The sequence below is a fragment of the Babylonia areolata genome, chromosome 26 (genome assembly GCF_041734735.1).
Source record: "Babylonia areolata isolate BAREFJ2019XMU chromosome 26, ASM4173473v1, whole genome shotgun sequence".
NCBI classification, from domain to species: domain Eukaryota; kingdom Metazoa; phylum Mollusca; class Gastropoda; order Neogastropoda; family Buccinidae; genus Babylonia; species Babylonia areolata.
The window spans coordinates 31216526-31232832 of record NC_134901.1 but is presented as its reverse complement, the minus strand read 5'-3'; the positions used below and the strand labels follow the sequence as shown (position 1 = coordinate 31232832).

General features: G+C 42.4%; 1 protein-coding gene across 2 annotated transcripts in view; it reads right to left on the bottom strand.

Annotated features, from left to right (window-relative positions):
* Positions 1 to 1645: 1645 nt before the first annotated feature.
* Positions 1646 to 16307, bottom strand: part of LOC143300608 (E3 ubiquitin-protein ligase TRAF7-like) — a 116902-nt gene continuing 102240 nt past the window's right edge. The window contains exon 15 of one of the 2 annotated variants that reach the window (XM_076614391.1): positions 1646 to 5844. In XM_076614391.1, the coding sequence (XP_076470506.1) occupies positions 5818 to 5844 (27 nt within the window). In that variant the 3' untranslated portion in view covers positions 1646 to 5817. The remainder of the gene's footprint in view (positions 5845 to 16307) is intronic. The other variant, XM_076614390.1, reaches the window with a different exon arrangement.

Below are 16307 nucleotides of genomic sequence, written 5' to 3'. Positions count from 1 at the left end.
GCACCTAGAGCAGATTTCTGGATAGTGTGCTATATAAGTATCCATTATTATTATTATCTGTAGCGGAAATACCTATCTCCATCACTAATGGTACCCAACCATTCTTGACTGAACATGTCTATAAAGTCTTTGCATGAAAATAATAAGAAATTGTTTCACATCAGCAACACCCTGTAACCACACAAAATAAAAGCCTGTTGTGTGTAAGATTTCTCTAACAAAGGAAGCCCAACACTGTTTTTCATTTACACCTAATCCAAGCAACATCTGATAAACCAAATATGGCAGTCTGTTTTGATTCATCTGTAGCATTCACAACCAGTGCCTTATAACATTTAGGAATGAGTTCGCAGATATCTACCAAGCTTACCATAAACCATTATATTTGGTGTTTTCACTGGCACTCCCAAGAATCACTTACATACAATAAATGATTTTTTGTTATTCTCTAGTCTATTCATACCCACAACTTCAGATACACACAACAGAACAGGCCGTACCTTTACATAAAACATTTTGAAACAAGAGAGGCATGACCTTCAAGACACTTGTGATACACTTAAAAAAAAAAAATTTTTAATCTAATTGTTAAAACGTGTTCTGTATTTTTTGTTATAAAGCTTCGCGTTTAAAAAAAAAAGAAAAAAGTCCTAACCACATTCGAACCCCGTGTGTTCGGGTGAGAAGAAACTGCCTTGTCACTATCGTGGCTCCTTAACTGACGTTCTAAAATTTAACATTTGAAATACTTTTTTAAAGGGCGAGAAATCAATTGCGGTATTCGCAGTGAAAACGCTGTTTAAATCATATTATTCTGGTGTATCTTGGGCATTCAAAAAATCTTTAAGGGCAATAAAAAAATTCTTTTTAATGGCAATCGCTGCAATCACACTGCAACATTTAGCCGTTTTCACTAGATCTAGATAGATGTACAAGTTTAGTTACACCTGCCGGGAATGTAGTACGACACGGTCGATTCAATTTCTCTTTTATGTTCATTCTAGTTTTATAGTTTTAAAGTTGATATGAAAATATAGTATTTTGTTAAACTAATAACATGTAGAGCCAAGTACAAGTACTTCTAAACGTCGTAAGAAGTGAAAAGGACTTCATTTTGAGAAAAGTCAAGACTGGAAATTTTTTCGTTTTATTGTGATCAGTTCAAGGGTATTAACTCGCATGGTTTACAATTTTTAACTGTGAATTCTGACTGATTTTGTGGATATTTTTATGGCAGTTTGGGGCATAATCCAGTAAGTGATGAGGCGTTCACAAATCTTTCTCTGAACAAACATTTAACGGTCTCCTTCTCCAACTTTCCATCACATGTTATCGTGTATTGTCGATTGAATATAGGATTGAATGGGCAGGTCAACAACTTGAAACAAAATGGCGTCATTCGCGTTCGCGAAGAATATGAGCACGCGCTTTGAATGTGTATAAATATGTGTGCGCAATTGATTTTTGCCCATGACCTTCAGGGCTCAACCAACAGATTGGTAAAGTCCACTCGTCGTATTGATTTTAGTATTTTCCGAAAAAGACCACTTGGGCAAATGAACATAGTGAAAGCCCTGTACACTGGGAGTAAAACACACAAGCTTTTTATGTATTGAGTATAATTTCAAAATGTAATGTTTAAGATGAGAAAGATCAGTTTAAAGCAAATTAAGCCCCCTAGCATTAATTACAGATTAATTTCCCTTTTTTACTATCTGCACCAAAATGTTTGCAAAATAAATAAAACTTCCATGCTTAGCAAAAGAAGTTCCTGTTTGAACAAAAAATGATAATAATGACTGTTCTTGTTGTTGTGTCAGAATATCAGATCAAAGTGTCAAGTTTAGAGAATACAAAAAATATAAATATAACAGTAAATGCAGTTTGCATATAATTAGGCTTCATTTTATATTTTTTTGTGCCCATCCTATAGGTGCAATATTGTTTTAAACAAGATGACTGGAAAGAACTGAATTTTTCCTATTTTTATGCCAAATTTGGTGTCAACTGACAAAGTATTTGCAGAGAAAATGTCAATGTTAAAGTTTACCACGGACACACAGACAACCGAACACCGGGTTAAAACACAGACTCACTTTGTTTACACAAGTGAGTCAAAAAACTACACATGACATTTCTTTATACTTTTGAAAAGCCTTCACAAGGCTCATGGTTGCCCTTTTGCCTTTCACAACAAGATGTTCAGTCTCCGTTTTGGGGCTTAATTTTTATGTAAATGTAAACCCCAAATAACAAAATTATTACTTCTATTTCCTCTTTTTTGTTGTCGTTGTTCTTTTCTGCACATTGATTTTTAAATTCATCTCCTGACAGCGTGACTTAAGAATATTTAATTGATTCTGAAGTCCTATGGGAGCTGTTGATAATAAAGCAATATCATCAGCAAAAAGCAATATGAATAGTTCTATGCTATCAGATAACAACTGAACCCGTATCTTCCCGCCACAAACATATGTTCCGCTATCTGACTGATGGAAATACATACAAAATAAAGTAGGACTCATGACACATCTCTGTCATACACAAAGTGGACATTCAAAAAGCTCAGAATATTGTGAATTAACCCTGACACATGCGAACAATGAGTCATACATCACTTTCTGAGACTAAAACAAAAATTGACAGATACATCCTGGTTTCTCAAATGTAACAATTTATTATGTCTTACTGAATGATGGATACAGAGAGAGAGGGAGGGAGAAGGGAGAGACATGACGAACACAAAGACAGACATGGGTGGTGACATTTGTTTGACAGAGTTCCTGAATTTATCTGAGGATGATATAACAGAAGCATGAAAAACAGCCTGTTAATCTAAATGCACTTGTGAATGGAAATGGATATATTGTTTTAGACAGAGAGACAAGACAAGACATGTGGTTTACTGTACATCGGCCTCAGGCCATTATCAAACACATGGGAAGTGGGTGATAGGTTGGGGGGCAGGATCTGTGTGCGGTCTGGGGTCTGGGGGTGGGGGTGGAGGGGATACAATCTAGACAAACATATCAATAGCACGAACATAGTCATTTATTACAATATGAATTAGCATGCCAGCAAATCTCAACAGAATCAGACAAGCTGATAAAAAGTCGTAGAGTATGTTTTGGTTTTCATCAATCATTAACGTTCAGCTGGCAAAAATTCATTTTGGAGATAGAGAGATACAGAGAGAGATGCAGTGGGAGGTGGGGGAGTGGCGGAGGGTTGGGGCAGGCGGGGAGTGGGGGGGGGGGCAGAGAAAAAGAGAGATCTTATGGTGTCTGAGCGAAAGCAAAGTGGATAATGTTGTGGCAGACATTTCAGCATGTATAATCCAGTTCCTTGAAAAAAGGAAAATTGTAATCTATATTCCACTGTATACAGACATGACTACACTTATTAAGATGTATTCATTGACCTATTCCAAGTATCCTATCAAAAATAGACAGCATTAACTGAATCGGCACTCCTTCTTATGCGCAAAAATTCAAAGATATCTACACGCACACATGTATACACACAGTTACACCCAAAGACTCATTCATGCACACAAGGATTTCAGGCTTGAGGAATGCTGATGGCCACGCTGCACATTCTTGAAAAAACAAAACTTTCCACACTTATGAACAGCGCAAATCAACAGCAAAATATGTCTTTCCTGGCCTTGAGCTATTCACATGTGATTTTTGTACAAGGAATATCACACACCATGAAGGAAGTGTGAATATACACCAGTTGTGTACCAAGTGCACAGGAATGTTTTAGAAAGTAATATTGCATGCCACACATAAATGGTGTTTACAGGATATGAACATTCTGCTTACACAGATGAGAACACAGGCTTCTACATGACTGTTTGAACACATTATCATGATGACCTCTGGTGTTATACACAACTTTGCTAAATCATTGCTGCGTGCACATTGAACCAAGTCATATATCCCTCAGACAGAATTAAACATTTAACCCTTTGAGCCCTGACCACCGCTTTACCGGTGGTGGGGAGGGGTGGCATAATGCCTGGCCACTTGTTGAGCGGTGTGTACACACACTTGTGTCATGTTTTGCGATTGGTTGACTTATATTGAAGAGCCAATCAGAAAAACCGTAATATTCTGACATCAGCGAACGTAGTACCAACATTGTCGCGCCTATTCACTGTGTTTTGTGCATGTGCTTTGGATAAAAAAGATGGATTTCTACCATGAAGTGTGCAGAGTCTCAACCTGACACGCCTCTTTTGATCAACTGATTCTGCATGCTCAGATTCATTTTCAACATCACTATCTGTAGCAAAAACATCCGATTCGAATACCACCTCACTATCAGAGTAATCATTGTCATACTCTACTTCCAATAAATCATCAAGCATATCAATTACTTGCTGCGTTGTGTACAGTTGTTTTCTTATACGTTTTGTCCCTGATTTCTGCCCTGACGGGCCAGGTTGAGACTCTGCACGCTTCAAGTGTTTACGCACTGCTCAACCGGTGGCTGGGCATTATGTCATTTTTCTCTGCCACCGGTAAAGCGGTGGTCAGGGCTCAAAGGGTTTAATACCAATTATTTGTAAATTTTGGCTCAGGAGCTCAGGCAGAAGGTTTAAAATTGTTCAGGAACTCAGGGCTCAAAGGGTTAACTTTCACTCACATTTTCACTGAAAAACTAAGCTATCTTGTAATAATACTATGTAACATTTCCTTTCATTGATAATATGTTTTATCAAATCAATAGGCAACACCAAATTCTGGGTGACAATCAAAGTACAGCAGATAAAAAAAAATCTGATAAAATATCTTCCATGCATAGTTTCTCTTCAAATACAAATTCAACAAAAGCACAATATGCAGAGAACTTGAATGATAATCACTATCCCATGTTCTTTTAATTCAACAAACTATAAAATGGTTCACTGTCAAATCTGTTCCAAGTGAAAAATACTCTAACAGATGTAAAATGACTCACCTGCATACTGCTACACATAATACAATTATATAAATATAATAACATAGGATGAAAGACAGCGGTGAAAATTTCTTCCAATATCCTATTTAAGTCTTTCATGTTAACATCTAAAACACCTATTTAAGTTGTAATAAAAACATACTTTCTTTACACATACAGACAAAAAAATCTTATAATTCATCAGTGAGTTGAGAAGTAACTTCAAACATGTAAACAGACACTCTGAGAGAAACCAGACGTCACACAGAAAACTACAATGTGAAGTCCAGGACAGCAGCTTGTGAAGGAGAGACAAGACCCAGAAATACACAGCTAAGACTGAAGTAAAACCCTGGGCTGCAGTCAAAAGCAGGCAATGCAGCTAAGTTCTCTGCCGGTGACACCTGGGGGTGGCAGACCTGGTAGGTGGTTGCTGTGATGGTGTACTGGCACTTTGTTGGGATCTCAAAATTTCAGCGTCCCCAGACACCATCTAGCAGCTGTAAGCAGTGTGGACATGAAAGCCATTCCTGAACAATTGCATCAACAGGTTTTGTTCAGTCAGTGACTTTCAAATCTCAAAGTTCAACTCATGCACTTCATGCTGATGGCAAAAGACACCAGTGAGGAATCACACTTGAAATATTATATCACAACTGATTACAACATGAGACAACACTGCATACCAATAATGTATCATCTGGTCTGATGGATAAGATACAGGTTCAGTCTACCTGGACAATACCCACCCCTGGGCAGTCAGGTTCTCATTCCATTCTCAGAAACCGCAATCATTGATGCTAGCCTGTGCTGGTGTACAACAACACAAGCTGAACCTGCTGTCTCTGGTCTCTGCAGTTCTGGTCATCATTACATCTGAGAGAAGTGGCGAAAGACCTGAAACACGGACACATTATCATCACATGTGGATACATCTGAATTTTGTTATCTTAACAGCTGGCATACTTTACCATGGCACCATGTCATAAATTAATACCGTTAACACATATCATTTCATTCCACTATCACAAGGAACCTGTAACCAGACCAAACTGCAAAAGCAAAAGCCTTCGAAGTGAAAGAATCTGAGCGCACTAATTTGAATCCAAGCACAGTCATCAGTATTTTCTCCCCCTCCATTAGACCATGAGTGGTTGTCTGGATGCTAGTCATTTGGATGAAATGATAAACTGAGGTCCCATATGAAGCATGCACTTCCCATACGTAAAAGAACCCACGGCAACAAAAGGGCTGTCCCTAGCAAAATTCTGTAGAAACATATACTTTGATAGGAAAACAAATAAAGAACTGCAGGCAGGAAAAAATACAATAAAAAAATTGGTGGCGCCCTCAGTGTAGCAACGCGCTCTCCCTGGGGAGAGCAGCCCGAATTTCACACAGAGAAATCTGTTGTGACAAAAAAGAGTAAAACAATACAATACTTCATTCAACAATGAATTAATGATGATACTGTAACACACACAATAACAGATAGTTAAAGTGTAGTCAAGTAACATGTTATCATCATTATAATTAGAATACAAATTTTGGTTTGATAAAAAGATACTGTACTTAACCCTTTCGCTGCCAGGAAAATAAAATTTAATTGAAATCTATTTGCCAGGGTTTTTTCACAAAAAAACAGGTATAAATTTTCCAAAAAATCTGTGCTCTTTGTTATTGGAGAAAGACCCATAAAAGTATATATTTTCTGAAAGGTAAATGAATTAAGAATACAAAACACATGATGTCTTCCCATTTTATATATTTTTAGTGACATGCTGTTGTTTTGAAATCAGTGTTTTGTTTTTTGTCACATTTTCAACTTGTTCATTACAAACATTAGTCAGGTAATTTGCACAAAAACATCATATTTTCTGGACAAATGGATATCTGCAAACACAAAATCATACTAGAACAACCACAATATATATATTTTTTACAGTGTCAGGTCAGGTCATTAGATCTGCTACTGGTAACCTGTAATCCAGTACAACCTGTTCAGGGTCGGGTTGCTGGCGACTAAACCGGCACTCCCACTTCTCCCTTCCGGGACTGGTGAGGCGGGTGGCTAGACACCCTTATGGAGATCCATAAAAGGGCGTCGGCTCAGGAGAGCCACCGACGGCCATCTAGCTCCACTGTGCTGTGGGCATGCCACACACAGTTGGCCCCCGGGGTGTGTCTACCCATGCATGTGAAGTCTGGATCCGGCAGAATCTGCGGAAGAAACCTATCGGTTCAACGGAGAGGAAGGCGGTTACAGCAACGCACTGTGGAGTGCAGAGAGCAAGATGAGACACCGAAAGGATATCTTGGTCATCCACTGCATCCGTGCTCATCCTCCAGTCGTCTTGACTTAGTCTTGCCACTGGAAATTGGTGGACCCGGACAAGAGAGTGAGGTCGACGTTGCACAAATCCTCTTCACTTTAAACAAACTCATCGCGCAAGTCATCAGTCATCCAAAATGACCTTTCATCCTTCATCATTTCATCACCCCCAAGTCCTGTGGCGACAGGCGAGCGACGAAATGACAGGTGTGGGTACACTGGCAGTCGCAGCCGCAGACCTGCACGCAGGCGGCTCAGGCCATAGGGTCGTTCTTCATCGACAGGAGCAGCGATGGAGCTCGGCAGCCGTCTGAGCGTCTGAGCAGCCCTCTTTAGGAATGCACTGCTCACCTCCCTGGCATGAGGAAGGGGCTAGAAAAGGTGCCCTAAAAATTGCCTGCTCCATATCACCCTGGCCAGCATACCGCGGCTGGCGGGGACCCTACATCAGCGGTCGAAACAAAAAGAAAGAAAAGAAAAAAACAAGGATCGTTCCTCTCACCATTGGTGCTTGGAACATAAGGACTCTCCTGGACAGAGATAATGCGGACAGACCCCAAAGGAGAACGACACTAGTTGCATCCGAACTCGCCAGATACAACATCGACATCGCAGCCTTGAGTGAGAGAGACTCGGCTTGCAGGCGAAGGCGAGCTCTGTGAACGGGGATCTGGTTACACCTTCTTCTGGAGTGGACGAGGAAGCGAAGAGCGACGTGAGGCTGGCGTTGGTTTTGCAGTAAAAACAGCACTTGTCAGCAAGCTAGCTGGAATCCCAAAGGGAGTCAACGATAGGCTTATGACCATGAAACTCCCACTGGCATCTGGCCAGTAGCACCTCACCATTGTCAGTGCCTACGCCCCAACCATGACCAACCCGGATGAAGTGAAGGCGAAGTTCTACGAGGACCTTCACTCTGTCATTGCTGCTATCCCTAAAGCAGACAAGCTCATCATTCTTGGGGACTTCAATGCTAGAGTTGGCTCTGACTACATCTCCTGGGATGGAGTGATTGGAAAGCACGGTGTGGGCCACTGCAACCCAAATGGATTGCTTTTGCTTCAGACTTGTGCAGAGCACGAACTGCTGATAACGAACACAGTTTTCTGCCTCCCTACCCGCAACAGGACGTCATGGATGCACCCACGCTCAAAGCATTGGCATCTCATCGATTACGTCATCGTCAGGAAAAGGGATAGGCAAGATGTACGTGTAACAAAGACCATGTGCGGCGCCGAGTGTTGAACAGACCATCGCCTTGTAGTCTCGAAGCTGAATATTCGAATCCAACCCAAGAGACGCCCCCAAGGCCAGAAGGCTCAAAAACAGCTCAACATCGCTAAGCTGAAAAACATCACCATCAAACAGTCCTTTGTGGAACTGCTGGAAGATCGTCTGGAATCCGCCTCTCTGGACAACCAGAATGTGGAGTCTGACTGGAGGACCCTGCGTGAGCTGATCTATAGTACAGCTTCAGAGACCCTGGGACCCATGACCAGAAAGCACAAAGACTGGTTTGATGAAAACTGTGATGAAATCAAGCAGCTTCTGGATGAGAAACGCCGTCTGCATCAAGCCTACAAAAGTTACGCCTGATGCAGGATAAGTGGCTGAGTGACAAAGCTGATGAGATCCAGGGATATGCTGACAGGCACGATATGAAGAGGTTCTATGATGCCTTAAAAGAAGTCTACGGTCCCACATCCTCAGGATCATCCCCCCTCCTCAGTGCAGATGGGAATACCTTGATCACCGAGAAGGAGAAAATTCTCGAACCCTGGGCTGAGCACTTCAACAGTGTCTTAAATCGCCCTTCCTCCATAAATGATGAAGCCATAGATCGTCTCCCACAAGTCCCCATCAACGAAGCACTGGACGATCCGCCAACACTTCTTGAGACCCAGAAAGCAATCCGTCTGCTATCCAGTGGCAAAGCACCTGGCTCAGACTCCATACCAGCAGAGGTCTACAAGGATGGAGGCACTGTGCTGACTGAGAAGCTCCATCAGCTGTACTCACTCATGTGGAAAGAAGAGACGATCCCCCAGGATTTCAAAGATGCATCTATCATTCACTTGTACAAGCGAAAGGGGAACTGGCAAGCCTGTGATAACCATCGGGGCATTTCCTTGCTCTCCATCGCAGGCAAGATATTTGCCAGGATCCTACTAAACCGCCTCACAGCACACCTTGACCAAGGTCATTTGCCTGAGAGCCAATGTGGATTCCGGAAAGAGCGCGGAACCACCGACATGGTGTTTGCTGCAAGGCAGCTGCAAGAGAAATGTCAGGAGCAAAATGTTGATCTGTTCTCCATCTATGTCGACCTCACTAAGGCCTTCGACACCGTGAGTAGAGAGGGACTGTGGAAGATCATGGCCAAGTACGGATGCCCTCGGAAATTTATTTCCTTGGTCAGCCAATTCCATGAAGGCATGCAGGCTCGAGTCCAGGACAATGGCGAAACATCTGCTCCTTTTGCTGTCACAAATGGTGTCAAGCAAGGCTGCGTCCTGGCTCCAACGCTGTTCAGCCTCATGTTCTCTGCAATGCTTACTGATGCCTTCAGAGATGGCGATGTTGGAATCGGCCTAAAGTACTGAACAGATGGCAAGCTGTTTAACCTCAGAAGGCTTCAAGCAAAAACAAAGGTCATGACAGACATCATCAGAGACTTTTTGTTTGCTGATGATTGTGCCCTCAACGCTGGATCTGAAGCTGACATGCAACTCAGCGTCGACAAGTTTGCCACTGCCAGCAGGAACTTTGGCCTTACCATCAGCACGAGGAAAACTGAAGTTCTCCATCAGCCAGCCCCAGGGAAACCATACGTTGAGCCCAACATCACAGTCAACGGTCAGAGACTCAGTGCGGTGGAGCGGTTCACATACCTTGGCAGCACACTATCACGAAATGCGACCATCGACGATGAAGTGAACGTCAGGATTGCAAGAGCAAGTGCAACTTTTGGCAGACTCAGTGCAAATGTCTGGAACAGAAGAGGCATTAGTCTTGAGACCAAGCTAAAGGTCTACAGAGCAGTAGTTCTCCCCACACTACTGTACGCCTGCGAAACTTGGACAGTGTACCAACGACATGCCAAGAAGCTGAACCACTTCCACACAACATGCCTCAGGAAGCTACTGAACATCAAGTGGCAAGACAGGACCCCAGACACAGAGGTGCTCGCAAAAGCCACCCTTCCCAGCATCTTCACCATCCTGATGCAGACCCAGCTTCGCTGGGCTGGACACGTGGCGCGCATGCCAGACCATCGGCTGCCCAAAAGGCTCTTCTATGGCAAGCTGCAACAAGGGAAGAGATCACACGGAGGTCAGAAGAAGCGCTTCAGAGACACTCTGAAAGTCTCTCTTAAAGCGTTTGATATCAACCCTGACTCCTGGGAGGAATCTGCAGTGGACCGAGACAAATGGCGCGCTGCTGTGCACAAAGGCGCCAAGTTGTGCGAGGCCAACAGGACTGCTGCAGCTGTTCAGAAGAGGCAGGCCAGAAAGTCACGGGCAAACAAGCCCCCTGACAATGATATGCCTGTCTTTGTCTGCCCCAACTGTCAGCGAACATTTCGTGCGCAGATTGGACTATTCAGTCATCTGCGCATTCACAGATAGATTCATGAGCATCCTCCCCTCCCCACCCCACCACCACCCTCCTCCCATCCCCCAGCTGGATGACAACAATGGTCATCATCGATCTTGATGGACACACCACCACACCATATTTTTTTAAGAGATAGATACACAATACATTGTGACTTCTCCAAGTGATAAGATGGATGTGAGGCCACGCCCCCTCAGTCTCCACCCCCCTCCTTTTCACCCCTCTCACACGGTCACTTGATTCAGTTCTCATCAGACCGCGTTGGCTGCGTGCCAAGAATACCGCTCTGCTGCTAATTCGGTTATACTGTCGACTGCTAACATCTGTACAGCCGGCATCACTCACTGATAGTCGCAACTTGGCCACTCTTTTGATTGCTCCCTTTACTTTCTATCAGATTGTCCTATAAATGTTCATCACTTTCTTCTCCTTCGAATTTACGCTTCAATTCTTTCTGAGCATCAGCTAAAGAAAGAAATCTTGGTTGATTTAGTTCGTCAAGATCGCATGTCTTGAGCACGGTGTCAGTCCGACATTTTGTTGAGCGAGCGAGGAGAGAAGTCAGGCAAACACTTGGACAGTGACCCAACCAAAACGTTCAAATAAAGGACTGCTTCATGACATAGATGGGGTTTCTAGCTATGAATAGAATCTAGAGAGATTCCCCAGGCTAAAGCAACCACTATTTTTGTCAACGAAGTGAATGCAAACCAGGGAAAAGTCAGAATATTTCGATGACGAGTTATCTCGTCATTGTGGCAGCGAAGCATACATGCTTGCCATGACGAGTTATCTCGTCATGCAGGCAGCCTAGTGAAGCCCAAGTAGAAAATTGGAATCCAGAGATACAGACAGGGTGCATGCCATACTGCCTGTCCTTTTCTCAGAAGTCTCTGGTCAGTGCAATCACTGCCCTGAACTAGGCCCATGCATCTTGTGAAGATCAAAGAGCATTAGGGAATAAAATGCAAGGAATGTATTAAATGGGTAAATCCTTCCTGGTATATGACCTCCTTGAGGTATTTCAGTCTGTATACAGACAGAATCACAGTACAGAGACAGCCCTCTTAGTCTTACACTTATCCAACACATTGCTGTCCTGTGCAAACAACAGAGATGTCTCAGTTCTGTGTCTGCTCGATCTATCTGCAGCCTTCGACACAACTGATCACAATAGTCTCCTTAACCATCTTTTGGAATCTCTGGCACAGCTCTTGATACATCAATGTGATTTTCACAAGGTCGCAGATGACACCCAACTCACTAAAGCTTCTTCCCCCAATTCTATTGCTATTCTCTGCAAAAAGATGAAGATGTTGGTGGGAAGGAGTGGATGCTGACAAACAAGCTTACAGTTAATTACGTCAAGACAGTAGTCATACTATTTGGTTCTAAGTCTGCACTAAGTCACATTTCAGACCATACCTTGACTGTCTGGAATGCTGATATCAACTTTCAGAATTCTGTCAGAAACCTGGATGCATTTTTTAAATTCAGTTCTGTCCATGAACGACCATGTCAGTAATTTATGTAAAACTGCAAACTTCCAAATGAGGAAAATCCATACCATTCAACCATATCTAACTATTGAAGCAACCACTCATCTTGTTTGTTCCTTGACTACTGCAATTGAATGAATGACATGGATTATATAGTTATATTGCACTTATCCTCAGTCGGAGACCAAGCTCTAAGCCCTTTACAAACACTGGGTCATTTGCACAACAGGCTGCCTACATGGGTAGAGCTGACTGACAGCTGCCACTGGGCACTCATCATTTGTTTTTTGTGTCATTCACTCATGTTTAAGTCACACATGCACACACACTCAGTAACATTTTTCATGGATGACCATTTTGTTTATTTACCCCGCCAAGTAGGCAGCCACACTCCGTTTTCAGGGGTGTGCATGCTGGGTATGTTCTTGTCTCCATAACCCACCGAACCCTGACATGGATTACAGGATCTTTAATGTGTGTATTTGATCTTTTACGTGGATATACACAAGAAGGGGATTCAGGTACTAACAGGTCTGCAAATATGTTGACCTGGCAGATCGGAAAAATCTCCACCCTTTACCCACCAGGCGCCGTTACTGAGATTTGAACCCAGGACCCTCAAATTGAAAGTCCAACGCTTTAATCATTCGGCTGTTGTGCCCATGACTACTTGCTGGTCTGCCTTCTGATTTGATGTTACACCTTCTGATGATTTTGTACAATACTGCAAGAATCATTTTCAGAAAGTATGAAAAGGATCATGATAACCACTCTTACGTCAACTTCAATGGTTACCCATCTAGTACACGCCACTTTGAAGGATCTCTCCCATCTTACTTATCTTCTGTCCTTCATACTTACACCCCTTCCTGTTATCTCAGGTCTTGTGCTGAAAAGCTCCTTGGAGTCCCCAAAACCTCTTCAAAGACATTTGGCTTAAGGGCCTTTCAGAATCAAGCATCTTCTGTCTGTAATTCTCTTCCTATGGATCTCTGTCACTTACCAATGCTGTCCACTTTCAAAACAAACTTGAAAACCCACCTGTTCAAACAGGCCTTTGGGTGTGATGAAGCACAGCTAACTGTCTACATTCTTCCTCCTCCTACCCACCCCACTTTACCTTCTACTGAAATCATCATCTAGTGTGTCTGTGGGTGGGTGTTTGTGTGCGTGTGCATGTGTAGGGCATTTGTGTGTGTGTGTGTGTGTGTGTGTGTGTGTGTGTGTGTGTGTGTGTGTGTGTGTGTGTGTGTGTGTGTGTGTATGCATGCATGTGTGTGTCTGTGTGTGTCTGCATGAGTGTATTCATGATAGATCTGCAATTGTAGTACTGTCTTGGTGTATAGATATAGATATATGTGGTGTTGTTTTTCATGTACAGAGGTATGCTATTAAGCACTATTGTATATGTATTGTTTCGTGGGAGGCTCTTAGAGCCTATTATATAGGGAGTTTGCACCATATAAGTACAATAATTACAATCATTATTATCATCACATGTGCTTCATGCAAGCACCCTCCAAAAATTTACCGGGATCCTCTTGCAGGGCTTGGGAGTCTGAACTGCATTCACTCAGATTCAGCTTGACAGAACAATCATTACAGTGAAAGTAGACTCAAGACTACCTCAGGTCAGAGGTTCTACTCTGCTACTGGTGACCATGTAACTCTGTATTACCTGCTACATGTGGGGAGTAAATGGAACAAGAAAATCCAATATAGAGAGAGGTGGGCTCTGCCAACCTGCCCAAGACACGCAGCATTATGAAAAAAAACGATTGCAGAGATCTCACTGGATCAGTCACTGCCTGGGCTAAGAATGACCATGCCATCTGTCAACCTCTATCCAGGTGGACATGAAAAAGCGTCCCACTGAGGGAAACCAAACAATATCTGTGGAAAGAACATCATCACATTCCCCACTTCAAAAGGAAGTGCACTCATTCCCCCATTCCCTCTTCACAATTCTCATAACCATGCACACATCCAATCTTGCCGTGTATGTATGTGGGTTTTCTCCCCCACCATTGTTAATAAAATGGCTGAAAAAAGCAGAAGAAAAAACAAAAACAAAAAAACAACAACAGTATTTTTAAATAAAATAAACAAAGGCCCTGAGTGTATATAAAAAAATTAAAATTAAAAAAACCCACCACATCATCACATTCAACACCTGGAACATAAGAACACTCAGACTGGTTAGAAAACAAAACAAAAAAGATACCCATGAGACTGACAACTACATCTGGCACATTCTCTGCCTTTATGAAGCTGGATGGAAAAACAATGGAGAAGTACAGACAGAAGAAAGGCATGTCGTGTACTATAGTGAACAAGAGGACAAACATGTACATGGAGTAGGTTTTTGTTCAAGAAGAAAATAAAGAATGCAGAACTGGGATGCTGCCCAGTTTCCAGCAGTATCATGACCATCCACTTATGAGCCGAACCATTCAACACCATTGTAGTACAAATATGTTCTCCCATATCAGATTATGATGACGACCAAACTGAAGAATTCTACAATTTCCTTCAAACTGTCATCAACAAGGTTGATAAGACATTCACATCATCAGGGTGACTGGAATGCCAAGGTTAGTACTGATGCCTACGAAGACTGAAGCAATTTCTGCGGCCCTATTGTAATGAGAATAGCAATAATAGGGGACTACATCAGCTAGAATTACCAGTGATAATGACTTGGTTTTTGCTAATACTCTCGGTGACCATAATGTATCCTGTGGACATGACACTTCCTAAACAGTCAGCATCACAGCCAGACAGACTGTATTCTTGTGGAGAACCAGAACAGTTCTGGGCTAAAACAAGAACATTCCCAGGAGCTTACCTTAGCAGTGACCACAACCTTATAACAATAAGCTTTAAAATATGGTTGAAGGAACAACATGAGGGGGGGATAGCAAACGACTCAAATTCAACCTTGACAAACTGAAAGATCCTGACATCACTGTACAACAAGTCACAGGAGGAAAATTCACCCTACTTCTGCATAAACATCTTAAAGCCCTCAGAAAAAATTCACCCTACTTCTGCATAAACATCTTAAAAGCCCTCAGAAAAAATTCACCCTACTTCTGCATAAACATCTTAAAGCCCTCAGAAAAAATTCAATCAAGTGATGACTGAAACAGCAACAGAGATCCTAGGACAAGCTGATGGAAATCCAAGTCATGGATCATTAGCAGTATATTGGAGATGTGCGACACTAGAACAAGCTTAAAACCACAAAAGAAAACTAAGAAGGGAAATGAGAAATACAGTGCATGTTGGTGAAAAAATGAAGAATGCAAAGGGAAACTGGACTGAACAACACTGTGAAGACACTGAGAAAAAACATGGCAGCAATGACAAAAAGGCTTTAAAAATTGTAGAAGACTTTACCAAACAAAGTCAAGTCAGCACAATCCAGGACCAAGACGGCAACTGTCCCATACAGGAACAAGACATCATAAAAAGAAGGACTGAGTGCTGCTCTGACCTCTACAACAAACAGATCAAAGGACACCCACTTGTACTATAAGCACAATATTCATAAAATGAGGGTGACTAGTAATAGCACTGAAGTTGGTAAAATGTGGAAAGGCTGCAGGCATTGACAAGTTCCCTACACAACTTTTGAAACATGGCAGAGAGGCAGTAATTGACATCCTAACTGGCATCTGCAACAAAATCTGGCAAACAGGAGAATGACCCAAATCATGGACCCAATCACAAATCATCATCCTCCCAAATCTCCAACATTGCCAGAACTACCACCATACTATCAATCTGATTAGCCATGTTAGCAAGTAATGCTTAGTAAAATCATTCTCTGAGCATCTGCTACAGTCACAAACATACTATCATTGCTGAGGAATATGCTGGAGTCTGCAAAGGCAGAAGCATCATCA